Here is a 27,105-nt window from a genome sequence, read left to right as displayed (position 1 = left end):
TCAACAATTACTCCATTATCCAAGAATGGATGGCCAAGCACGGCCTATGCCTCAACAATGACAAGACCGAGCTTCTTCTCTTAGGTTCCCAACCCAGACTCAAACTTGACAAACTCTACCAGTCATTCACTATCGACGGAAATAACATCCCCGTCTCCAACAGCGTCAAAACCCTAGGGATTTACCTAGACTCCTCCCTCACATTGACAAGACAGATCAATGCCATCTCATCCGCCTCTGCTTACACTTGTAAGATCATCAATGCCAGCAGACCTTACCCCTCACCCTCCAACTGCACCACCTTAGCCAGAGAGGTAGTCCTTTCCAAAGTCGATTATTTTAACGCTCTATACCTGGGCACCAGTCAGAAAAACATTAATAAGTTGCAAGTTATCCAAAATAACCCCCTTCAAGCAGCCTTGAACATACCCAAACATGAACACATGTCCGACGTCAGACGCACCTGCCAATGGCTATCTATATCGCAGAGAATTGAATAAAAAACCCTTTCACTCACCCACAAATGCCTATCTAACCAAGCACCCAGATACCTATCAGACAACTTCACTCATCACACCTCATCCCGTCCAACCAGATCAGCTCAAACACACTTTTAAATATACCCAGATACAAACTCCAAAAAGCAGGAGACTCTAGCTTCCCTGTGCTTGCCACCAAACTTTGGAACTCACTACCACTCGATCTTATAACTGAACCATCCTTTCACAGATTCAGACACAATGCTAAAACATGGTTACTGACCAAAGAAGCCTAGAATGCCCATCTCTACCCCACTATTCGCAACCCGTGCAAATTCTGCCTTGTTGGCAATACCTTGTACATTACCTGTAACTGTTTGCTAATATTCTAAATTTTATGTACTGTCCACCTATGAACCATGCTGTATTTTATTGCTTTGCTGTAATCATTTGAAGCGCCTGGATGCCCCAGGGCCAGGCGGCGCTATACAAATAATAAACTAAAGTAAAGGATGTTTGATATTTGGTCTCAACCCATTCATTCCCGTTTCACGAAGCAGAAGCATGGGAACCCATAGAAACTCCAATGAGGGAGTTGGACTCTTGCCTTTAGGCCCTTACCAAAGATAGAATCTTATACCGGCAGCAGGGTGCAAAAATTGTTATTCAACGTAGTGACTAAAGTACTCCTAGTCCTTAGTTCCCTTACCTTCATCCTTGTGGGCGTTCTCCAACATAGGGGTGGTGCAGGAACCTTTGGCAGCGAAAACGTGAGCTACCGCTTTAAATCTAGTACAGCGCGAAGGGGCGTGGGAATTCCCGAAGACCCCGCCCTCTGGCGCCTCACCTCAGTCCCCTTTTGGCATATCAGACACTTGAATACCTGGCTCTGCTGACAATTTTAGCCCCTGGTATACTAGCAGGGTAAGGTGGGTAGGACATGTGGAGAAAAGTGGACTAAGGACTACGAGTACTCTAGTCACTATGATGAGTAACTTTAATTACTCATATGTCCCGTCCTCATTCCTCCATCCTTGTGGGTGATTCCACCGAAACAAGACTCATGCTTTAGGAAGAAGCAAAAAGGTTCCTCAGAACCGGTCTGAACTCAGCATTCCACTTGGAACTGGTGTCCAGGGAATAGTGCTTACGGAAAGCAGTCGGATTGGCCCATATAGCCACCATAATAATGACTTCCCAAGAAGTGTGCCTCTGAACGGCAACTGCCATAGTTTTGTCCCGGACCACGTGAGCAGTAATCGCTGCGGGCACCGTCTTACCCAGGGACGCATAAGCTTCTGAAATGACCTGGACGATCCAACGGGCAATGGAGACCTGGGTGCTGGGGGCTACACCCCCAAACGTGATGAATAGCGCTCCGACTTCCTGAAAGATCTCAGCAGGGAGGTGTGGAACTTAAGTAATCTCCTCAAGTCCAGGGAGTGCAGGAACCCTCTCTGCCTAACAGATTTCCTGGTTTATGTGGAACAGGAGACCACCTTGGGCAAAAAGTTTTGATGAGTGCACAAGATGACCTTGTCATTGTGGAAGTTGGTGAAGGGCTCACACAACGACAGCGCCTGCAACTCGCTTACTCTGTGCACAGAGGCGAGAGCAACCAGCAGGACTGCCTTCAGCGTAACCCATCTGATTTCAGCTTGATCGGCTCAAAAGGTTTACGCTCTAAGGCGGCGAGAACCACGTTCAGGTCCCAGATGGGACGGGTCTATGCACAGGAGGAAACAGTCTGGACAAGCCCTTGACCACTGGGTTGGCCGCTGAGATGGTATGATCCAGTGAGTTTTGTGTACATCCCAATGGCCGCCAAGTGAGTGCAGCAAGTATCCACGACCAAGCAAGGTACGTAGAGAAAGACATAAGTCATCATAGCAGCAAGCGAGAGGGGGGTGGGGGGGGGGGGGGGGAGTCGAACCCCTCACCACGCGCCCAGTGGCAAAACCTGGAACACTTACTCTTACCCTGTGAGTGAGTGGACAGCCTCCTGTATGAACTCCCAATTGCTTTAAGAGAACAGCAAGTGGTGAAGTATGAGCTGATCATGAGCTAGGCCGAGAGCGCCAGCCTGGCCAGGTGTTCCACCGACCCTGCAGGGTCGGTGGGAGGGGAGGGGGGGCTTAAGGGAGCACCTGCTGGGGATAGGAAGATGGATCAGCCCCTGGGCCAGGAGCTGGAGAAGGTCCGAGAACAACGCCTGCAACAGCGTGTGTGGGGCAATCAGGATGAGGCTGCAGCCCACCGAAGCTTGACATTTGTGGAGGGTCCGCTAGAGCAAGTGAGGAGGAGGAGGAAACGCACAGCAACTTCTGCTGGTTCAAGGAGAACCCCAGCCACTGGCAGGAGTGATCCGCCCCCTGGGGCGTGCTGGCTCTCACTAACCAGTCGTCCAGCTAAGGGTATAGGTGGTGGCCCTCCAGGTGAAGAAGGCACCGCCACCGCGTTTATAAACTTTGTGAACACACAAGGGGCCGAATTGAGGCCAAATGGTGTCACGCTGGATTGGAAATTATGCAACATAATCATGAACCGCAGAAATTTCCGTTGCCATTGGAAGATGGGGCTGTGTAGGTATGCATCTTTGCAGTCAAAGGAACACATCCAGTCTCCTGCGCACAGCGACTCCGCTATGTGGGCAGGAGTGATCATCGAGGGATAAAGACAGGTTGAGGAACAGAAGGTCCAGGATCACCCTCAGGCCCGCCTGGTTGATCTTGGGTACCGCAGAAATTCTGGATTAAAACTCAGAGCCCCTGTCTAACGGAGGCACCGGTTCCTCCACCTGTATGTATAATAGGAGCTGATCACCCTGAAAAGTGCATGCAACCCCATCTGCAACAGCAGAGGAGAGGAGGGAGGAGGGGGGGGAGAAGAGAAAGACTGAAGCCAGTGTAAACTAGCGACAGAATGCAAGGACTTGTGAAAAAATGCTTCCAGCAGCTCACAGAGAGCCAGCCGCCACCCCCCACAGCAGAACTGCGCTCCTTGATCAAGAAGTCATTGCATTTTGCCTTCATAGGTGGGAGTGGAGGAGAGGGCAGCAAAAAAAAAAAAAAAAATTCTAAAGTCATGCAAGATCCTCTGCTGCTTACTCCTATGGTCGCTGCCCAATCTGTCCGGCTGCTGTGTTCTGCAGTCACAAAATCCCTTGAAGGAGCAAAGTATGAAGTCTGACCTGCCCCGACTCTGCGAAATCCTTGGCAATCCTGACGAAGCCAGGGCAAGAGTCCTACCCACAGTCTGGGTGGAAGTCTTCTTTTTTGTAAGTTCGTCATCAATGGATGAGTGGATCAGATCCGTCCCATCGAACAGGAGCTCGAGGATCCTTTCCTGGTCATCCGAGGAAAATGTAGCGTGCATCCATGCTGTTCGCCTCATTGCAACACCCAGGGAGAGGCCCCTGCTGGCCATGTCAATATGGGAGACAGAGGACTCCATCAGATCCTACTCAATGAACTGAGCTCCTGCTAGACCCGCCTTGAAGGAAGCATGGCAGGAACTCCCCATTCTCCGACCACAACTTTTGATTTGTCATAGCGAGGATAGCGGCCACGTTGGCCTGGCACAGGTGTAGACCACTGGTTAACACTTCCTGCCGAAAGACTCTAGTGCCTTGTTCTCGTTGGACAAACAGTTGGAGGAGGCAGCCCCAGCCACAGAAGACGAAGGCTTTGAATACAAAGACGACACAGAAGAATGTGGCTTACTGCAGGCCGCAAGGAGGACTGGTTCACCATCTAGGAGTCGAAAGCAGCCGTCCAGTTTATTGTTCATCTGCGTGTTGGCCCAAGGCTTTTCCCAGACCTTCTTGGCTAAGGAAATGACATCTTTTTGCAGAGGAATGCCCGAGCGACCGTGGCACGCAGGGTCAAACCCTTTGCCAACACCCCCGGCTCTTGGAGGGCCTGCTCAGGATGGGACACCTCCAAGCTAAGTCTTAAAGGCGGTCATGAAAGGCTTTCACAGACGCGAAAGCCTTATCTTCCGGTGTGTCGTCATCGTCCACCAGCCTCATTTTTTGCAGGCGGAGGGGAGTCTGGGTCCTGCATGGGAGGAGCCGGAGGCAAGAGCGTAGCAATAGCATCTGAGGTGGGGGCAAAGACACTGGTGGCAGTGGTGGAACGGACACTCGAGACATAATAGGAGATGGGATTGGGGGTGGGGGAGGTGAGGGGGGGGGGGACCTGGACCTGCCGTACTGCCACCCTCGGTGGAACTGATTGAGGGCCCAAGGGAGGGAGCCTTAGAGGCACTACATGGGAGACCACCTCCATGATCAGGTCCTTGCGGAATCCCATCTGCGGGGAGCACACAAGTAGCATTAACCGCTCGAAAAAACTGTCCTTGCAGGTCACCGGGTTGTGGGAGGGAGCACAACCCCCCCCCCCCCGCTGCGCTGGCCCTTCTGTCCTAATCGAAGCGCTGAGGAACCTGGGATGGACAGCCGAACGGCTGTGAGGCATAAATTTAACTCTGCAGAGACTACTCGCCTGTGTTGTGCGGCCCTAGACTGCTCCTCGAAGGAAGAGGACTGGAACCGCCCTGCGCCGCCCATTCAAAAGGCGATGGGGCCACCTGACTCCTAGAGTCAGGATCCAAGATGGCCGCCAGCCATGCAGACTCTGCCACATGCTTGTCTGCCATTTTGGGAGGTCGCAAAGGCCCCGAACCCCCGTGCTGGGTGCGAAATAGCCAAGGACTATTTGTGCCCAGAGGCTGAAGCGGAAGCACCGACCTCAGAGATGGCTGCGGTAGGCTCAGGGCTCTCAGCCAGCTGGCTGGTAGTCGAATCGTCCGTGTCACAATCTCAGAGAGGGCTACGGTAGGCTGTAAGGCCTCAGTTGGGGAGCTGTAGTCGTGTGGGACCCCGCCTCAGGCTGCCGCCTGAAACCAGAGCTCGATAGCCTCTTGCACCCTGGTGCAGAAGGCGAAGAGCTGGAGCGCCCCTCAGTGGATCACCCGGAAGAGCCTCTGGGGCCCCTCGGCTTGGGAGCCGGTAGCCTTGACAGCCTCGCGTTTGCCACCAGTACCAAGTTCCAAAGGACTCTTCCCCACCAGAGGTCCTGGGAAGGAGTCCAAGGGCTTGAGGGAGGGGAAGGGGGAGGGGCCTACAGAACAAAGGGCCTACCTTCTCTTGACATGAGGTCTTGATGAAGTCCTTTAGATGACCGGGTAGTAAAGTGTGGAAGATCTCTCTCCAGCGGGAAAGACGATTCTTCAGAGATCGGTGACCAAGAAAGCTGCAAGACGTGCATGCCTCCCAGCAGTGTTCGGGCCACAGGCTCTCGAGGCAGAGCACATTGGGGTTCTGAGGCCGGGAACGACAAACGCAGAATGCGCATCTCGTGAAGCCTCCCGCTACCGACATGCACAGAATGAGGCAAAGCGCCGAAGGGAGGTCAAGAAATTAGAAACACAAAAGGACGGGAACATCGAGAAAAGTTACTGCGCCCAGCAGCCAGGTCCCACATCGCCCGTGCGGAAAAAGGGACTGCAGCGAGGTGCAAGAGCGCGGTGCCTCAGGGGCATTCCCAGCCCGGGGCCATGCCGCTGCGGACTATACTAAATTCAAAGGGGTAGCTCTACCTTTTCACTGCCAAAGGTTCCGGTACCGTCCACATTTTGGCGGACAGCCACAAGGATAGAGGAAGGTAACGTGATGTACGAGTACGTCAAGTTGCAAGCCTCTAGCCAGCCATAAAAAGTCACTTGCCACATCAATTGGGTACATACAGACAACAAACCATTTCTTACTGGTCAAAAGTCTTATCACTATCCATTGGCTAGTGCCAAGTGCAAATTGTGCACCCTGCCATAGGAGTTATCTAGATCCAGCATCCAACCAAAAGGTACACAACCACCTCGGTCAGAGAGGTGGGACGTTATTGGGAGATGAGAGAGGGACAGCCTTAGTGTGCCATAATTCAGCTTGATGCCATAGCATTCTCGCATTATTGATCACATTGAAAATAAACACCCTTGAATTCAACTTTGGTGTTTTGGTATTTGAGGCCATCTGTGACAACGCCTATAATCCAAACAGAATGGGGAAACAAAGGATCTCTGCACTACTCTACTTCAATACTACAATAAACTTATGGGTGACAGGACCATGCTGAACAGATAGTCTTAAGTATTGGTCAGTACTGCCGAAACAAATGTGATAAGCCAAGGAGTGAAGCTTGAAAAGACCTTCATCCCAAAAATCAGGTCAGGGTCACCAAACAGTGTACAGACATGCAGGGATTCCCACTGAAATGGATGGAAAAGCAGACAAAATAAAAAAGGAACAGATCTTAACAAGATACACAGACTTTGATGGATATATTTTAAAATAACTCTGGTTATATAAAGTGTACATATATTTAAACTGTGGATCTCATGCTAGCAATACATTTTGTGTCGGATACTATGAAGAACACAAATGCAAAGCACTATAAGCAGGGTGGGAAAAAAAGGCCAAATGCTTTAAACCTCACATTTCAACAACCTCTTTGCCCAACAAAGTAACAACTCCACATAGTGGTTTCCCCAACAAAAAAAAACAAAAAACAGCAGTGGAATCGAAAATGTCAAAGAGCTTGCCCCATAAATCGAGAACTACACTATCACATTTATCTGACAGAGTAAAAACAGAGAATTCAAGTCACAGAACAAACCAGAGAGAAGAATAGAATAAGGATTCATATATTTCGTACAGCCAGAAGCTAAAGTCTCAACGCACTTTCCTACTGGAGCAAATAGGAAACAAACCAGACACCATTATCATCAACAGGAAAAATGTCATGATCCTATGTCATTGTATCCCCAATTTACGCCTTATTCGATCGCACGATGTGAAGATAGTAGAATTTAGGAGTAAAGGAAAGCGCAATAGTGTGTATCTGCACATACCTTTGTCAGTAATTTGAGCAATGCCAACAGCAGTCACAGAAAGCTTCCAAATGCTGGGTTTCGACTTAACTGATTGTTTGAATAGAAAGCCTATCCATATGGAGCAATAGGAAAACCATAGATGCTGCAAAAAGGGGACTCCAGACGGTCGTTGCCAGAGAACAAAAGATTAAATACATCGAGGAAATAACGCAAGAAGAATATCCGAGAGAACAGACATCAAACCACAATACAGAAACTCAGAGACCCTGAGAAGTTTCTATAACTGTGCAATGGGCGAGACACTCGGGACATCACAAAGTGACCCGTGAAAAGGGCGAGGGCCGTTAGAAGACGTCCTTTCAGGTTCCACTGAACATTGGTCGAGTACCAAGTGGTCCACTACCTAAATTAACAGTGACTTTTGAGCCAGACGAAACTATCGGAACAGACCGACAAAACCAAAGAACAGGATTTGAGATCAGAAATAAGTGAACATCAAAAATGGACCTGGATCTCTGCATCAGTCGATCCCCAGAGACCCCAAACTACTCTTATTAGGAGCAGACAGTGAAATAGACCTATCGTGGTATGAAAAGGTCTGCTTCATGACGGCAACAGCAATAATCAAAAGAAATATAGTGCAGCTAAGGGGGTCTGCGGAAACGCCACAAGTAGACCAATGGATCAATGACGTACAAATTTGCATCACCATAGAAAGAAGAGTATATAAGGCCAGGGGATGTCCCGAAAAAGCGGACAAAATTTGGAAAAGATGGGCAGACGTGATGTGAACTCTCGACCATTTAATGACTAAACACCATAGAAAGTAAAAACATGTACTCTAGAGTAAAGAATCTTATTATAAAATATGTATTGTATATGAACCATATGAGCACTTATTCCATCGAAAGTTGTTGTTGTTATTATTGCGATCTGGCCCGGTGAGGACCAGTAGTTGTATGTTATAAAACCAATAAAATATAATATTAAAAAAAAATAATGGACCTGATCTCAAAGGCTTTGGTGAATGACAATAAAAGATAGCCATCCAGTGGGGTAACTCCCTCCCGGGATACCGATACTGATGCCGGTAGCCCGATTCCGGGCAGAAAATCATTAATTATGGGTTCCTGGAACACTAGAGGCTTTGGCCACCTGCTGGAACCGAGTGATGTCAATTTGGGTTCATTTGATATCGTGTGTCTCCAGGAGACATGGCTCATGTTAAAGCCCCATTTGGATGGATTTCAAACTCATTTGAGACCGCTTCCAAGGGCCCAACGGGACGTCCATCCCCGGGCCTCCCGACATTAATATGCTCAGGAAGTGAATTCCAGTATGTAAAGTGTGTAACGGCAAATCTATTCTTCCAAGTGTTACACCTAAAATGGCGACAACAAGAACATAATGACAAGAGAGACCAAGGAGATAATCTAATACTAATCAACACGTATTGGAATCCCTTGACCATAACATACACAAAATTTATGAAAATGGCCGCAAATATTCTTGAAGATGCCCATTCAGTTTGCCAGCCAAAATTCACCATATTATGCAGCGATTTAAACGCTTCCTGCCCGAAAACAAATGGAAAGATTACAACCTCCAAAAAATTGCCTTTAACTATGGCGAGAGGTTCACTGTGGTCCTCTTTGATGGCTTCCTCGGATCTATATAACCTCCACAGATTGATTGAACAAAATACACCACAGATCCCGACTGGGGAAAGAGATGGACTCACGGCCAATATAGATCACATATTTGTGTCCAGAGAACTTCTCCCAAGAATTAATGAGTTTAAAATAATCAGAAGCACTCCTAGTGATCATACTCTTTTACGGATCAGTTGGAGCTCAAGAAGGGCGACAAGACTGAAGATGACGGCAGAAATTGAAGCCTGTAGCGGTGGTACGTCTCAGATTGACTAAAAAGACAATTACAGAATTAACCACCACTTATAACCAAACAATCACTTCAAGGCTCTCTGAATCACAGACGACTTCAATTGATTATCAACCACTTCTAATGGTTTAGCAAACAAAAAAAAGAAATGGAGCCACTCAAGATGTTATCACATCATCACGAATATAACAAACTGTTGGTTGAAGAAAGGAAAAAACTAAGGCTAGACGCCTGGCAAAGAAAACAAACTAATTATCATCAAACACAGGCAATTGCAGAAGCAAAACGCTACAACTACTAAAGATAAAAATAACTCAACTGAGAACAACTTAGGTGAAGAAGCTTGGATCAAGCATTTTGAAACTCTATTCCAAAAGCCAGATGATGTTTTAACAATCTACACAGAGAAGAGTCCTTCAGCATGGAGAGTTCCTTGTGAACTGGAGGAGATTAAGAGGAAAATATCGACACTGAATGACTCCAGGGCTCCTGGCCCCGACTGAATCACCAATGCAGATTTAAGGGAACACCCAGCAGAATGGGCCACCTTTATTCATCAAATCATCGGAAAATGCATGGAAACTAGATCAATTCCGTCAAGTTGGACAACATCAACAGTGGTCCCCATCTATGAAAATGGACCCAGAGACTCTGCATTAAATTATCATCCAATAGCTCTATTAGATCTAATAGGTAAGGTCTTTGGGTCTTTAATGCTGGACAGTTTCCAAACCTGGGCAAGAGCATCTGGAAATGAAGATCCTCTGCAATCAATCTTCGGTAAAGATGGGGGAACATCATCAAATATCCTCCTCCTAAGCGTGCTAAAAGGAAGGATTGTGGAAGGTAGGCCAAGGATTTTTCTGGCTTCCGTTGACCTGGTTCAAACATTTGACCAGGTCAACCGAGAAGTCTTGTAGGAAAAGCTGTCAGAAAGAGACTGTCCGGATAATATTCGAGCCAATTAAATCTCTCCATCGCAAAACAACAATGAGAGTGCATCTGAGTAAGGCATTTGTCAAAAGAAAATCAAACTGCAAGAGGGGTTAAACAGGGGTGTCCTTTAGCACCCACACCTTTCAAGTCATACTTATGGGACCTTAAAGATCACAAACCCAATGTAAGATCTTTTCCCCCCACAACAATAGAGGGGGTGAACATTTCCTGCCTTCTCTATGCAGACGATATAATCTTGTTAGATTACACAGCAATTGGACTCCAACACCAGTTAAGTAACTTGGCAAGCTATATCAACAAGAACAACTTGGAAATAAAAATAAAAAAAATATCATGACTATGGAGAAACTTATAATGAAAAAAGAGCAATTCCATTGGAAGCTGAAAGGGCAGGAAATAGAACAAGCAAAAGAGTTTAAGTACTTGGGTGTGACCTTAAGTAACAGCATACGAGAAGTCCCAATGCAAGAGAATTTGATCGACAAGGCTAAGAAATTAATCTCGCAAGCCAAATCGATCGACAGAAAATATGGACGATTTTCAATGATTCCGATCATTCAATTTTACAAAGGAAAAGTTGGTCCATCATTGACCTACGGATCAGATGCACTCCTAATGATTCCGACAATGTTTTGGCCACGACTGGAAGGCCTTTTTTGGGGTTGAGCACTAAGTCTACCGCCTCGACCTCAATGGCATCATTACGGTATAAACTAGCTCTACAGTCGCTTCAATTTATTGTAAATAGAAACTCACTGATTCTCTACAGAATAATCCTGACCAGCGATGCAGGAATGTCTTTCGATTGATAAAATCAGAAATCGAAGAAAGGAAGAGCAAAATACTGGCAACTTGGGTGCAGGAAAATCAGGAGAGGCTTGACAAGCTAAATAGTACGGAAGAAGATCTTATCCAAAACCCTAATAAGATAAAAAAGGAAATTGGAAGAGTGGGATTGGATCCAGACCATCTCCCATGCCTCCAGAAACAAATTGACCGTGCATCTGCCACCAGTAGCAATGAAAGTCAATCACCTTCTGCTATACATGAAAACATTTCCTAGTAATGCACTAGGAAATATTTTTCTACGAATATGTTTAAACAGTTTCTTGATGAACGAGGTTAGAGCCATTTGAGTCTCCTCAAGTGATAACAAGTGCAAATACTGTAAGAAGGTAGAACACAAGGAAACAATTACACATCTGCTGCTGGCTTGCGTTGGACTAACAACCTTGAGAAATACCTACTTGAGTCATCTGTTTAAAGAGCTTTGAACTTGGAATGAAGGGACCTGGTGGGGTTGCTTAATGGCAGGAGAAAAAAGTCCCATGTAATAGCAGTCGCAGTTCTTCCAGAAACTGGAGTGCCACAACCAGGGAATGAACTAAACAGACGATATCTTAAACATATGACGTTTTAGAAGCTGGATTTGGAATTGAAGTTTGAAGAAATACAAAAAATAAAAAAAAGGCAACAAAACAAGAAGGTAGGATATAACTCAGGAATGGACAGAGGGAGAGCAGGGCAAAACTGCAAGGAATGAGCACAGCACAAGGATGCATTATGAGTCAGAAAAGGTGAGGAAGTGCAGGAGCTGTAAGAGATGGGGAGTGCACAGGAATGGACAGGGTACATTAAAAGGGCAGAGGAAGCTAGTATTTGAAAGTTAAGTGGAGAAGTGGGGACAGATGTAATGAAAAGGGGAAAGTGTGGGAATTGAGAACGTTCTAGTATATGATCTGATGTTGCATTTATAACGCACCTTTAAACAAGTGTTTCTAGTAGCGATTATATACCCAAATATATTTTCAGGAAGGCACCTGCTATGACTAAGGCACTCATTTTTTCCCCCAGACCTCAGTTAGGCTTTATGGCAAATTAGGGAGCATTATCTAACAACTGTAGGATCATATATGAAGGAGGGAATTTTATTGCAACCATTGAAACATGCAGACCTTTTAGTCCCAAAGACTTCAATAATGAAAGTGTATAAAAAGAAAGGCGATAAGGATGATCTCTGCTGTGACGAATCCCAAGATGTTGTCACTTCTCCCAGAGGGGGAACCCCTTCCCATGAGGCCAGGGTGGTCAGGCTGCTACCCTATAGTCCCCTGGGACCATGCACAGCAGGAGGATCTCATGGGGAGATCCTCCCCCTCTGGTTAGGGACAGACATCTAGAAAGAATGCTGCAATACCCACCCCCCTCCCAATCACCCCACCTCAACCTACACCTATGCTACACCCCAGTCATATACCCAACCATCCCATGTACCTGTGTAGAGCCAGTGACATAAGATCCACTGAGACTAAGAGCCCAGACTACCCAAGTAAGTCTTGCATCACAAAGACCGGGACGAGTAGGAGGTGCGGAACGATTAAGATCACTACCAAAAGTATGTTTTGAGCATCCTAGTTCTCTACTAAGGGCCAATACCAACACCAACATAAAAATAAAAACAGAAGATGCACTAGGGAGTTTGTCAAGCCATCCCTGCAGGAGCCGAGGACCGAGTGGCGGTTCAACAACAGACAAAGTAAGGGCTGCAGACCGGGACCCCATCAGCGGGAAGCGAGCGTCTCTATCAAGTCCAACATGGAAGGACCTATCCGATGGCTGGAAGAAGAACAGCCAGACCAGAGAAAGCAGAGTAACTGTGTGGTCCAGAGCGGGCGAGAACGTTGGAGGAAGTCAGCAGCTGTAGAGTAGCCGACCAAAAGGAGAAGTACAGGGAGGCAGCACAAAGCCCAAGAACGAGTACCAGGACAAATAAATCAGAGCCCGCTGAGACGTTCCTTAAAAAGGTAGGGAAGAAACTGGCCCGGCAGGTAGGGACCGAAGGGAGTGTTGCCACTATAGTGCAAGTGTCAGAGAAACCAAACGCAAGTGTCAGAGAAACCAAACATGAGAATAGCGGTAGTAAAAGACAACCGAGAGAAAGATATATTGTGAATGGAAAAGGGGAGGAACTTCCGAAGAGGGGCCAGTACATAACCCCACAACTTGGAAGAGAGTCAAAAGGACTATGAAATCATCTTATTCATGACAGTACTTAGCAGGATAGTGAACCAGGTCTGTCCAACAAGCTCAGAGAAATACGTGTCTTGGACACATGAACAAAGAAGGCAAGCCAGAACGACCCTCTTCCTCATGGCAGCACTTGGCACACCAGAAGGACAAGTGGGCTATACTGGCGAATCCTGGGTCAAGAATCACACTTGATCATGAACTCTTGAGAAAGAAAGAAAAGTGTAAAAGAAGAATCACAAGGAGAAGGGAGTCATTCCCCAGTACCGCCGACTGTGAAGTGACTGAAACCAAGCTACAAGGAGAAGGGAATCATTCTCCTGGTAGCTGAATCTGCAAAAAGGATCAAACCACAGAACATTGTGATCCAGGGGAAGGGAGTAATTCCCCCCCTAGGGTGAGGAAACAGAGGACCTTTCTGATAGAAGGTTTTACAGGATTAAAAGCCCTTTGTCTGGCAAGTATTGCGACCAGGGGAAGGGAGTCATTCTCCCCTGGTTAAGAACTTGCCCCTGGTTAAGAACTTGCAACCAGAACTGTTACCCAGTCCAAGAGAACAGAGTAATTCTCCTGGACCAATAACAGACGCAACCTTCTAGTTTAGTTATAAAAGTCTAAGGCACAGAATTCAAGATTTTGACACATGCCGCTTTTACGAGGACATTCTGACAGACCCATTAACATTTTAGTTGAGGTAGGGAAACCCCTCATAGAAATAGGGAAATTCAGGTTCAGTAGCATAAAAAGAACACCATCACTGAGCATAAACTCACCAACTTTGATGCACTCAAATTCAAAAAGGCATCAAAGTGGACATACTGAAATTCGGTTCTCTTGCCTACAAAATCCTAGTTTGCATGCAATGAAATATGCTGGTAGTCACATGACCGATTAAACATGCAGAAAGCAGGTCAAAGTATTCCCCTCATTTACATTCAAAACTACCAAGCAAGCACATACAACTGTCTGAATGTTGGTTTAAAGAGATAAACTATGGTAGCAAGCTATAGCCTCTCATACCTGTTCCTCGTAAGTGGACTTATATTTTTCTAGTCTTTTCACCAAATCTTCATGCTCCTCATCAAACTCTGCAATCTTCTTGCGGTAATATTCAAGTAGCTCTCGAGAGGGTCGAAGGTACGCTAAACGTTCATTTATCGATGGTAGGGGAGTAGATGGACCACGCTTTGGGGTCCTCACTTCAGAGTGCCTCTTTGTATCATGAGATGCACCACACCTGTAAATTAGAAACAGGGATTAGCAACGACAATTCTGGAAGTCTTCTGTGAGATCTGCAAGTCCACATACTGGAAAACGCATTGTGATTAAAAGATACAGGGACTGTAAGATACAACTTAAATTTCCGATCTTAACATTAATACCAACTTCTCGTAACACAAATGTATTCCCATACAGCACAACATGACATTGAACAGTACCACACAGCGCTGGAGAAAATAGCAAGCATTGTTCAACAGGAACAAAGGGCAGCAGGTTTATCAGCCAAGGAACCGCCTACACTCCAGTCACTAGAAAATAAAGGCAACTCTGTGATGCTGGAAAGACTCGTATGGTAGCTTACACCAAATCATGTTCTCAAAGTTAGGTCCTTGCTCAATAACTATAATAAATAATAATAATAAATATTCCAACCAGGGCCAGGCTTTCCTGTGAATTTCTCTACAGAACACCTACAAAGTTATCTTAGTCAGTAAAGCTACCCCCATTTTCAGCAAAAAAAAAAAAGACTCTTTAACCTCAAAGAAATGTTCCACCCTGAAAGAACTTTTCCAGACAGATCAAGGAAAGAAAATGCAGAATCAAAATGGTCCAGACAGGCATCATCCCTTTTTTCCTCAAAAATCGAAACAAAAAACAGCTACAATACTTGGAACCAACTGACCTCAAATAAAGATTCCAATTGACTTGCTTCATGTTATTATTGTCCATTTCATACCCCCTCCTTGTCTAAATCTAAAACAATCCTGCCAGCACTTGGTAACCAACCGAGAGATGTGATGCAGCAGGTATCTAAATGACAGAGTTGATGTGCCGCAAATCTTAAGCACAAGAAAAGGTAAATCCCAGGCAACTTTGCTTGTATTTTTGTACACAATCATGGATGCAATTAAATACTAACACATTGGCAAACCCGGCCACAATACAATAAAACATTATCATAATCTCGATATGTAGCCTACATAATAGCCGTCCCAGATCAAAAATCATGCATGCCAGACCTGGAAGCAACACCAGTGTCTAGGATCCCTTCTTATTGACCTCCCCAGTGTCCCCTTTACCATGCAAGGTCTGGATGTCGAAGGGGGAGATCAAAGAGGGGGGGAGGGGGGGCAAAGTAGGAGTATCACATTTGATACATATAGAAGGAAAAACAGCTTCAAAATGCACCCCTCGCCTGCCTTCCTCAAATTCCATAATCATATTGCCATCAGCCAGAACCTACACACTCCAGAAACCCCAACCAGAATAAACAAAACAGGCAACATTGGACAACTACTGAAGTAATTGTTCCAAGATGTTCCAGTCCATCTCCATTTCGTTCAAAACAGAAATTCGTTTTTGAGCATTCTGTAGTCACTTTTTAGGGACCCTGTAACTTTTTTGCCCGCTTTATTTTTTGCATCTCTGGCCTATTTGCGTGGCCACAGGGATTTCAACTGCAGACCCCCTGCAACTCTAACTCCGAGTTTATGGTCCCACGGTAGCTCAGAAGGCTCCTGCATGTTGGCATTAGGGTGATTTTATCACGCCCGCATTGGTTTTAAGGAGTCAGCTGCTGGCAACTGTAATTTAGTTTTGGCTTAACTAGGAGGTACAAGTCAATTTACACCAATGTATGTTATTGGTAGCCACTGGGTACTACTGCATTTCTTGAGTCCTGCTCTCGACCATTTTGTTTTAGGTCATCATTAAGTCGCTCCATGCACCCTCTTGCAGTGGTTTGAAATGGGCTACACTGGTTCCTTGCAGCCATTTCACATCCTGTGGAGATTGTGTTCGGTGAGTGGTGGTTTTAGTGGCCCACCAGAGTGGTTGGCTGCCTAAACCATTGTTTTTAGCCACGTATAATGCGATCGGTGGGCTGGCTTATGGCAGTCTCTGCAAGTATGGGTATATTACAAGGGAAGACCCAGAAGCTAGTTTCAATTCTTGAAAGGCATACTTGGCTGTTGGATAATTCTTGCCATTGTTTGAGCAGTTGTTGAATTTTAAGGCGTAGTTCGTGCCATACTGGCTGGACCCTGTGTCCGGGGTTTATATTCTGATTCTCATTGTTCGGTTGCTGAACTGCCTTCCTGGACCTCCCTCATAGTCCTGCTGGCCATGCTTTCAGGCTGGGCCAAGTCTTCCATGCTGCGACAGTCTCTTGGCCATTTTCCTACTGGATTCCCGATCTACACCCTAGTAGTCCTGCCTTTGCATTGGAAGCTGTGCAAAAAGAGTATTGAAACCCCAATGGCCAGCTCATATGCTCTTCTGGGTCGCCACCACCGTAGAGTTACTCGTAGGGCCCTTTCTTGCTGGTTGGCTGCCTTCCTTTCTCAGTCGAGGCACCAGAAGCTGCTTTGCCGTGTTCCAACACCTTTCTGGAGTGGTTCACGTTGTTGCCATCATTTCTGGATCCCACTCTCAGGAAGAGCAGTCGGCTTCTTTTCTGCCATCAGAGTTGACTTTGGTCCAGGATTCAAGTCCCAGGCTGTTCAGATTCCTTTATATCACAACTGGAAAAGAGGAGCTGTATTCACCGGGTTGTTTCAGGTCTCCTGAACTGACTTTTCAGGAAACATCACAGTGAATATCTTCCTCTGGGCCCTGGGTCAGTGGGTTATCCTCAATACTTAGTCTCAGGGGTCCCCGTGGCCAGGGTTTTCTGCATGCGGGCCTGCACTGCATTTTCCCACGGACTTCCACTGGGGCAGATATTGCTGTGCTCCATTTCCTCTCAGGGTTGCTAGATCTTGAAACTGCTTCTGGAGCTCTATGTAGGATCTCTGTCATCTGCTGAGGTTTGCTGCCAAATCAGCACCTGTGGGGTAGAACTGGGACTTGCCTGCCTTTTACCCATTGTGACGAATCACTAGATGTCGCCACTTCTCCCCAAGGTGTAGACCTGGCCCATGAGACCAGGCTGCTACCAGATAGTCCCCCGGTGGTTGGTATAATGCAGGAGTATCTCATGGGGAGGGACTTCTCCCCCTAGGGATAAAGATGACCATCTAGGGAACAGCCCTTAAGATAATATACCCCCATATACTCAAGCCTCTCCATCCTCTGCTTTCCTCTTTGTAGACAGTAGACCTACGTACTGTTGACAGGCAGAGTACTTTAAGGTTCTGGAAAGTACTGAGACCAAGAACAAGAACATACGTAATCCAAGTACTAGGACGAGTTCGCCACACAGAGCAATAAAGATGAAACGTGAAAGAGACCAATGACTTAAAAAAAATGGGCTCAGACATGGTTGGCAACAATGTATAAAAATGGACTAAACACTGTGCCTCGGGCAGCCGGCGAGGACAGCAGGTTTGCTGCACACAGAAAGCGGGAGATTCAAACTTGCGTCGCTGATAGGGGAGATAACTCCAAGGACGCTGGCAGTCCGCCATGTCTGATGATTGGAAGGTCTGCAGGAACAGACCAATGTACAGCAGTGCCGAGAGAGGGAAGGAACAGAGAAGACAGCCAGGAAGGCTGTGGCACAGCCGCAGGGAAAGCAAGACGCCGTAGAAGCAGAACAGAAAGCCTGCCATCCCATGAAGCCACGCCGATGTGACGAAACCCTCAACAAGGTTAAGGGTGGCACTGGAGACTACGAGGGGACATGGGGCGGCTTACCAAGAGGGTGCATGCAGTTATCCCTAGGCCCATTTACGGTTGGGTGGCAGAGCAGGAGCAGAAAGCCTACAAACCTTCTCCTCCTCATTGTAGTGGTGAAACAAAGCCCTTTGATCAACAGGGAAGTATCATAAAGAGAACGAGAGGGAGAGTCCCTCACAACAGTGGCAGGGATTTAAGTTTGAATTGCAAAACTGTTTCTACTAAAGCAAAAGTTAGGAATATTTTCATTGTATCATTTGTTTGTAGGTTTTAATATGAGGACACTAGGTTATTTTGGACACTAGGTTGTTTTTCTTTAGCTCTACTTTGTTAGGTAGGGACACTGTTAGATTAGGGAAAGCTAGGCGTTTATCAGAACCCTTTTTACTTTGAATAAATGGCAAACTGAGAAAACTTTACATTTGTGTCCGTCTCCCATTTCTGACCCCCTCACACCAGGAGGAACAAACCAGTTAAACTGGAGCAGAGCTCTTCTCTAGGAGTTAAATTGGACTCCAATTGATTCAACTGTAATTCGAATTGACCCATAGGGGATGACCTACCCTGGGAGGATATGATGCAAGCACTACTTCCACTAATGGTGAAGTTGGACAGTTCAACCAATCAGTGGTCGGCTAAGGGGAGAAAGGACTGGAAAAAAAAAAAAGAAAACAGGGAGAGCAGTTCACTTGCAAGTTGTTTCAGCTGGGGACCGGTTCCCAGTTTCGCAAGGGAAAGCAGTGGAGAAAAAGCCTGAAACATGGGAAGGAAAGCTGCCTTGTGCCTGGTAGCTACCCTGCTATGCTGAAGAGGAAAACCTGAGAGAGCCCAGCTGAACCCAGAGGGGGCAAGGGGGGGGGGGGGGGGGGGGAGTGGCCCACACCCCTCTGATGCAGGAGCGCAGAGGAGCTGGAAGAAAGGCAGGCCAGTCTAGCCTGTGGAAGGGGCTAGGCAACTGTGTGACAGTCATGCGATCAAGAGAGGCACAGAGTCGGGATTCAAGATGGATGGCGTACCACGAGGACGTGCATGCTGGTGCTCCGTCAATGCAGCTCAAATTAGGGCAGCAGCTCCCCCTAATGACAACACCGAAGTGTGGTGCTACCTCGAGAAGACCCGAGGCATCCAAGAACTGAGGCGGTCTACCAGCAAAACTGGTGCGGTGTGACGTCGACACCACAGGAAAGCCAGCCACTTGGATGGGTGTGGCCAGCATGATCACGTTCCAGCCTGCAAAGGTGCTCCCTACAAAGAGACTCCCCGACTGAGGGACTCCATAGCACAGCAAGTAGACACCGGAGTGGGGACTTGATGCTGAATAACTGGTACGGCAGGAGGGTGTCACCCACCCATTGTGATCAGGGGATTTTAATAGCACGCCCCGCCCAGCCAACATAAACAAAACTTTGCTAACCTGGGGAGTCCTCCTTGACGCGGTGCACAGGGGAGGGGCTGCACAACTGCAAGTATAGCTCCAGCCTCAACTTTATCGATATGAGGGACATATTAAGGGCCTGTGATCATGCAATCAATGTATCTGTCATGGTCCCGGTATAATTCCTGATAGAAATCCAAAAGGGGAGAGTCTTTAAGCATTCCTCTATTGCCAGGTTAATCTACAGTGGATCTCCTCTCATTTGGTGGGGGTGGCTAATCTCCACAGAATCGCAATAGTACACTTACGGGGAAAACCCCGAGTATAACATGCCGAGGGACAAAAAGAAGAATACTCAAGCAGGGAATGCCCAAGATCCTCAGACTACGACAAACCAGCTACAAAGACTGTGGGCAGTGCGCCAGGTGACACCCTTAGCCGGAAACAAACTAGCAACTAACCCAAGCGAAGAATCTAGAGAGTCTTCAGCCTCAATCCAGAAATGGCTGCCTCTAAAGAGGATTTGCAACTAGTTTCCAGGAATTCCAGGACAAGTTTCATGCTTCAATACAGGTACAGTTCACTTCCTTCACTACCGAAATCAGGCAGTTGCTATCTAATTTCAGCAAAGACATTTCTTCCCTGGTGGAGCATGTTGACACCTATGAGCGGGCAATCCAGAAAATTGACACAGGAAAGCAAACAGTCGGATATTGCTTTAGAGAAACTGGCTAAGCTTCCACACAAGCTAGAAATACAGTGTGAAGATCTTGAGAACAGGTCCAGACTTCCTATCATAGAGATACAAAATTTGCCGGAAACCATCTACGATGATGGTCTGAAAGACACTATAATTCACATCTTTTCAGACTTAATTACAGGCAAAGAGGCTGCTACTGTATTCCTTGACAGGGTACATAGAACATGCCCGAAAAGAAATGATCCCGGTGCTCGCCCATGGAATGTCTTGCAACCTGCACATCATTGCCACAAAAGGAATAGATTCTCAGGGAGGCACAGGCATCTTCTCCAATCACATATAATGGCAGTGAGATCCAACTGTATCAGATCTCTCACAGATAACCTTGCAGAAACGCTGTGAGATGCAGCCGGTGGTGAGAACATTACAGTAATGAGAAATTATATAAAGATGGACTTTTCCTTTTTGGATTGTTTTTTTCTCTGGAAAAGAAACAACACAGGATCACCTCTCGAGAAGCAGGAATGTCCTTATTACAAATCAAAGAAGATATCACTGGAGCCCGGTGAAGGTTGCTTGGTTCAACAATCTAAGCCCTGGGAATGGACGACTTCAACTCAACATGGTAGGAGAGACTAGGCTAAACACCAAGAGTGTTGGAAGGCACGACTAAGAGAGCATAACTTAAAAACACCAGGATAAAGAAGCTCAGAAGAAGGCAGCCATAAGAGCATGGCTTAAGAACAGATATATATATATTTTTTTACTTTCACAAGACCGAGCACACCACCTTGGAATTGATCTGTTCAGGTAACAGATGGGGTCAGTAGGATAGCCTGCACGTCGCGCTGCGGTTATAGTTGATTCACGGCTGGGGTTTTATACCCCAGGCTATGTTAGGTACCATGGCTCACACCAGGGGGCAATGTTTGGGAAGACAGTTGGGTTTGGGGTGGGGGAACATATATAGGGGATGGGTGAACAAACTGGGGGGAGGGGATCCGCGATGCATGTTTTTCAAGAATCATGTCAAAGAATGTTGTCCCTGAACAATGTAAGATCCTCATGATATGTTACTTTATCAAGGTAATTAAAGTATCTAACGTTAAACATTAGAGGTCTTAATGCACCAGCTAAGCGCAGGAAGCTGGAATCTCTCCAGCGGAGAGACCAACCAGACTTGGTGGCGCTCCAAGAGACACATATGTCTAGCTGATAGATGTAAACTTTGATTACGACGCTACCCGGTTGTATTACAGGCTAATGTAGTGGGTAAGGTAGCTGTGGTGTTGATAGCAATTTGGCCCAGCCCACACATTAAAGTGCTTCGAACAAAAGTCCACGAGAGGGCCGTTAACATTTTCACAACCTTGCTGATTGGCATAAAGAAATTAATGGTGGCTTCGATATATGCTTCTAACACTGTCCAGGAGGGCTTCTTAAAACCGACTGTCACGTTCTTAGAATCCTATAGCGAGGGTGAGATAGTTCTTTTAGGAGATCTCAATGTTGCCTGGGATCCTGCCCTGGATCGGAGCACGGGCGCCCGTTTCACATAACCCCGCCATCCAAACTGCTCAGAATTGTTTTGCATTGTTGACATTGGTAGATGTTTGGCCAGCACTTAAGGGGTCAGAGAGAGGATATACCTTCTATTCACAGGCCCACTGCTCTTTTTCATGCATAGATTATACTTTGCTTTCGAACTGCCTTTTACCAGACGTCCCCAAACCCAGCCCATTACATCACCACACAGGTATGATTTAGCTCAGGCCCCGAACTGCCTTACCATCACCAGGCTAGGTCCTCTTACGCACTGCTGCGCAAAGTGAATTGCATTATCCTGCTGTCTGCCTCACCTCACGTACTATCATTGCCATTGTGTTGTGCTCCCTCATACTGCCGGCGTATGACTCGTCGCCTGCGAACACTGAAATACAATGTTCTGTATTTTGAAATGTCTGTCATGGCATGCCCTCGCTTGACGCACTGCTGAGCAAATTGAATGGTATTATCCTGTATCCCACCAATTTGTCTGCCTTCTCACATTGCCTGCATATGACATGCTACCGGCACACTGTGAACGGTAACCTTTCTTTACTGCCTGCCACAGCGTGCCTACGCTCGGTGCTTTGCCCTGCAAAGTAAATTGTATTATCATGCTGTCTGCCACATTGTACTCATAGGATCATCCCATGCATTATTACCAATACTGCACGTGATGTGCCCTCTGATACTGCCCACGTCTGTTGCGCCACCTGCACCTTGCGAACAGCAACCCTTTGCAATCCCTGTCACCGGAGACAGCGAGCCTCACATGGTGCCGTGCTCAGCGCATAGCCCTGCATAACGTGAACTGAACTGTGACTGCAATATCCTGCTGACTGCCATAGTGTCACCCCTCATTCTGTTACTGTGCCATGTAACCCCCATAATGCCCATGCTCGGCTGGCCACCTGCGCATAGCTTATTGCATCTCTTTGTAATCACACTTTGACATAGCTAGCCCTAGTACCGTCCACCATAAGCCCCTTAACAAGACCAACACAAATCCAACCTAGCAAAAACGCTCCCATCTTCTGCCCGCTCAGTCAAAGTCATTGGCAGGCCACCATGGCCCCTGTGCTCCCCAACACCTGGGACATAGCACCCACCCACTACATTCCTCCCTAGTGCCCTGCCTCTGCTGACCAAGACACTCACCCCGACCATAGCACACCAGATTGCATGCACAACAAAAATCCCATGCTCACTCAGGCATAGGAACATACACCTAGCGAACCACATGCCACCAACCCAAGCCCCAGTATAAAACTAACCAATCGGTCACGCATCAAATGTCATTTCTCAGAAAATCCTGCTCAACAGAAAGGAAAACTCCCGTCCCACACTGGCCAAATACTGCAGACCCACTTCCACACCGTCTATATCAAGAAGAAATGACTGCCACAGTATCAAGACCACAACCCGTAGAACTCTCAGTGGGATCTCCTCCTGGCACAGACTACAACCACCACCTAAGGTACCCCACCTCGCCAAGATCCCCCTCCTCCCTTGACTCTTCTAGCATAAAATCCAAAAACACGACAGCCAACCTACCTACGAATAGCCCAACCCTGAGTCATAAAATATCATCCAAGATTCAAATTCACCCCTGTAACTATCGCTGAAACCTTTAACACCATCATGGGCCTCAAACCATCCAAATGGCAAGGTGACATTTGCCCAGCCACCCTCAAAAGATTCTGCCAAAGAACTAGCACCATTCATCACATCCCTGATCAATAATTTGTTCGCCTCGAGAGACGTTCCAAATAATCTCAAAGAGGCCTGGGTCTTCCTCTCCTCAAAAAACCCACCTTAGACCCTAAGATGCCTACAAACTACCGCCCAATTACAACCGTACCCTTCCTCCTTAAAATACTGGACAGAATATCCTATGTACAAATACCAAAATTCTTGGAAACCCATAACCTCCTTGGCCTCAGACAATCGGGCTTCTGCCTAGGCCATGGCACGGAAACTGCCCTCTTGGACTTAAAAACCCATCTATACCAACTACGCGGATGAAACAAATACTACTGCTCACCACTCCAGCACCCTCAATTAAATTTACCTGACCATACAGGCCTAGATGGCACACAACGAGCTCCGTCTGAACGACGATAAAACGGGGATACCACTCATCGGCAACCAGACGCAGGTTAATAACCTCTCCGATGACTACAAATCTTTCACCATTGATGGTAACATTATCCCCATCTCCAAAGAAGTAAAAAACACTTGTTGTATACCTCGACTCACTCACCCTGACTAAGCAAACCAATGCTATTGCATCGGTAGCAGCCTACACCTGCAAATTGATCACGGCAAGCAGAACTTTGCTTTCCTCAGAAAACCGTCTCACACTCGCTAGAGCGCTGGTACTATCAAGGATTGACTATTTTTTTTAATTGTGTTTATGTTCAAACAAAATTTAGCAATTCTAAAAAACAAATTCTTAAATAAGAATCTTCCAACACAATCATTATTATTTACATAATTAAACATACATTCAACATTCATTCACAACAACTTATAATATGCAATTATAATAGTAAAATAAATCAAACTCCATTCTAGTTCTAGGCCAAATAGCCACATAAGTAGAAAATTAAACCATTGTTATCCAATGCATTCTACAATTCACCACAACATCTACAGATGCTTTAATACTTTCTCGCATATCCTAATTTTTCCAACATTCTAATAACTTCATTTCCCGTGCTTAGCCTCTCCCATTGCTTGTGCCAGATTTTCATTATTTAATGTGAAAATTCTTCGCAAGTATCTCGTTTGAATGCCTCTTAAGAGTGGACATTCCGCCATCAGATGGTTTAGGGTCTCTTTAGTCGTACAATAGCAACAGATGTGTCTCTACCCCCCTTCTTCTGGTGGCCAAGATTTCCCCCGTGGGCAAGAGATTAAGACGAAAGCGCAAAAATTGGCTCTGTATTCTTGGACATGGGAATTGCTTCCAATATGTTGGCAGCATTCCCACTGGTTTTTGGATCCTGGCAAAAGTAGAATAGGTTTTGTAATTTTGAACTAAGGCGATAGTTTTAATCCAATCTGTCTCCTTCAGTCTTTTTTTTGTTTCTACTGTGTTGGATTTTCAAAACATCTTTCTGATCTTTACTGCATTCCACCAAAATGGAGTCGGCTTTATTAACCATTGCTGTTAACATGGAAGATTTATTTGACTCCAATTCTTTAGCTAAGTTTACAAAGAGTATGAAGCGTGGGAAAGAGGATTTTTGTTACTAAGGTCAAAGGTTTCCATTGGACCCATTAGTCCAATGACAACAAGCCCAATTCATAACGAAGTGACGGCGTTGGTGTCCCACTTGGCAAAAGTAGTACCTTTTTCCGTATGAAGCCCTCTATTTTTACCAATGGTATGGTTAGACTTGTTGGGTTCACTTCCATTCCATATAATATATAATATCTTGGGGACAACTTTCCCAACATAGTATGTGAGCAGGAGTTTTATGGTGAACATGCAGTATTTAGGGAGGATCATTTGGTAAATCTGACCACTTATTACGCATTTGATTCACACTATCCTCACACAATGTTTTATCAGTAACATGAAAACCCAGGTAGATTACATCTCTTTCAGGTGGTATCTTTATGTTATCTACTTGCCAGGTATATTTTGCTCTTGAAGCCTTAGGGTGGGATAACTATCACCCGACACTTTTTCCGATTAATTACAAGCCAATTACTTTTAGCATATTCAATAGTTTTTATAAGCAAGCACTGCAGCCCTACCGGAGTAAGGTCCATAAGTGCCAGGTCGTTTACATAAGCCAACCAATTTATAGCGTCTCCTCCTAATTTAGGTGAGACCAGACCTACTCCCTCTATTGCCCTCTTAAAATCCACCATAAATAGGTTAAATAAACAGTGCTAATATGCAGCCTTGACGCAGGCCTTTATGGGTCCTAATTGGCAATGTCAAATGCACCTTCTAGGTCAATCTTATTCTAATCCAGGTCTCTTGATGGATGTGTTCGAATATTGCCCAAAGATACGACAGAATACCCCATGCCTTATGTTTCTTCCATAAGTGTTCCCTGTCAACAAGGGACAAAGCTTTAGAGAAGTCTATTAGGGCCACAACAATTCTTTTCACACTACCTCTTTGGTCTGTCACAATTCGATCCTTTAATACCGATAGGATCAGACCATTTAAGGTGGTTCCCTGTATGCGACTTTTAAAATACATTTCTCCTTTACCTAATCATTAGGTTTTTCCAAGAAGTAAGGCAGCACAAATGTTGCTATCGGGATCTAACAAAGCAATAAGGAGATTGTTTAATGGCTCTGACCGATACCCCTTCTAATGGATAAGTACGATTATGGATCCTCTCTTTTCCTCAAGATACCCTTGTAGAGAAGATTCAACAAACCTGCCCATAATTTGGCATTGTTCTTAAGAACTGCATTAGAGAGACTACTAGGGCCACATGCAGCCGACAGAGGTTTTTATAATTAATCTCTCAATTTCAGGGGGATAAAAATTCAAGGTCCAAGGTATGCTGGTATCGGCCACTTGACTGGACCCTTCATGTACTTCTCCATTAATTATATTCCAATGTCCAATCCATGCAGCCTCAAATACACTTGTGGATTGCATTATGGATTGCGGATGATCCATGTTATTCACCAGGAACCAGAACTGCCTAGTATCATTTTTCAAAAATACTTTTAGCATCATCTCCCCAGATTTATTATTCAGCAAATATCTATGGCTCCTCCGCCAGCGATTATATGCCGATTGAACAGCCTTTTTTGTGACTGGTAGTGTTTTGACCCATGCCCCATGATCATTCATTTTAAGCTGCCACAGATAAGAATTCCTTTTTTTCTTATTTAGCCAGACTTCTTTGTCAAAGGCATGTTTATGCCAAGTTGCTGAATTACTTATTGTGTTGGTATTTCCTAGGACTAAAGAAAGTCGCTAAAATGTTCTACTGAGCAGTCATTGCCTCCTCTATAGCACCTTCGACGTAGTTTAGCAATTACTAGTTCAATGATGCACCCTTGCATGTGTATTTCCGAATCCGGCTTCCCGCTGGATTAACCATCAGATCTATAGGTGCAAGGGTTGCAGAGCAATTTACCTTAATTGCTAATATCGTAATCAACATATCGTGATCACTTAGGGTGGTCTTTTTCACTCGGAATTGTTCCCACAAGCCCAATAGAGGTCTTGACAAAATGACAGTCAATTGTGGAGTAAGACTTTCCCCGGTTCCATGTGGGGGCCATTTTTGTATTAAGAGCCATTGTTTGATTCACAATATGAAGATCCAAGTATCGCACAGAATCTCCCATTTTCGCTGATTCGATCGATCTTTTTTTCGAGTGAGTATAATGATCGAGACAGT

At 45.9% G+C, this 27,105-nt stretch overlaps 1 protein-coding gene across 1 annotated transcript in view; it reads right to left on the bottom strand.

The window, feature by feature from the left end:
* CCDC77 (coiled-coil domain containing 77) overlaps positions 1–27,105 on the bottom strand; it is a 504,734-nt gene that overhangs the window by 351,399 nt on the left and 126,230 nt on the right. Inside the window, exon 3 of the mRNA XM_069628598.1 lies at positions 14,277–14,493. Within this exon, the coding sequence (XP_069484699.1) occupies positions 14,277–14,493 (217 nt within the window). The remainder of the gene's footprint in view (positions 1–14,276; positions 14,494–27,105) is intronic.

Source organism: Ambystoma mexicanum, chromosome 12 (assembly GCF_040938575.1).
Source record: "Ambystoma mexicanum isolate Mex_15411 chromosome 12, UKY_AmexF1_1, whole genome shotgun sequence".
In the NCBI taxonomy this organism is placed as follows: domain Eukaryota; kingdom Metazoa; phylum Chordata; class Amphibia; order Caudata; family Ambystomatidae; genus Ambystoma; species Ambystoma mexicanum.
This window is presented reverse-complemented; position numbering and strand designations above follow the sequence as displayed.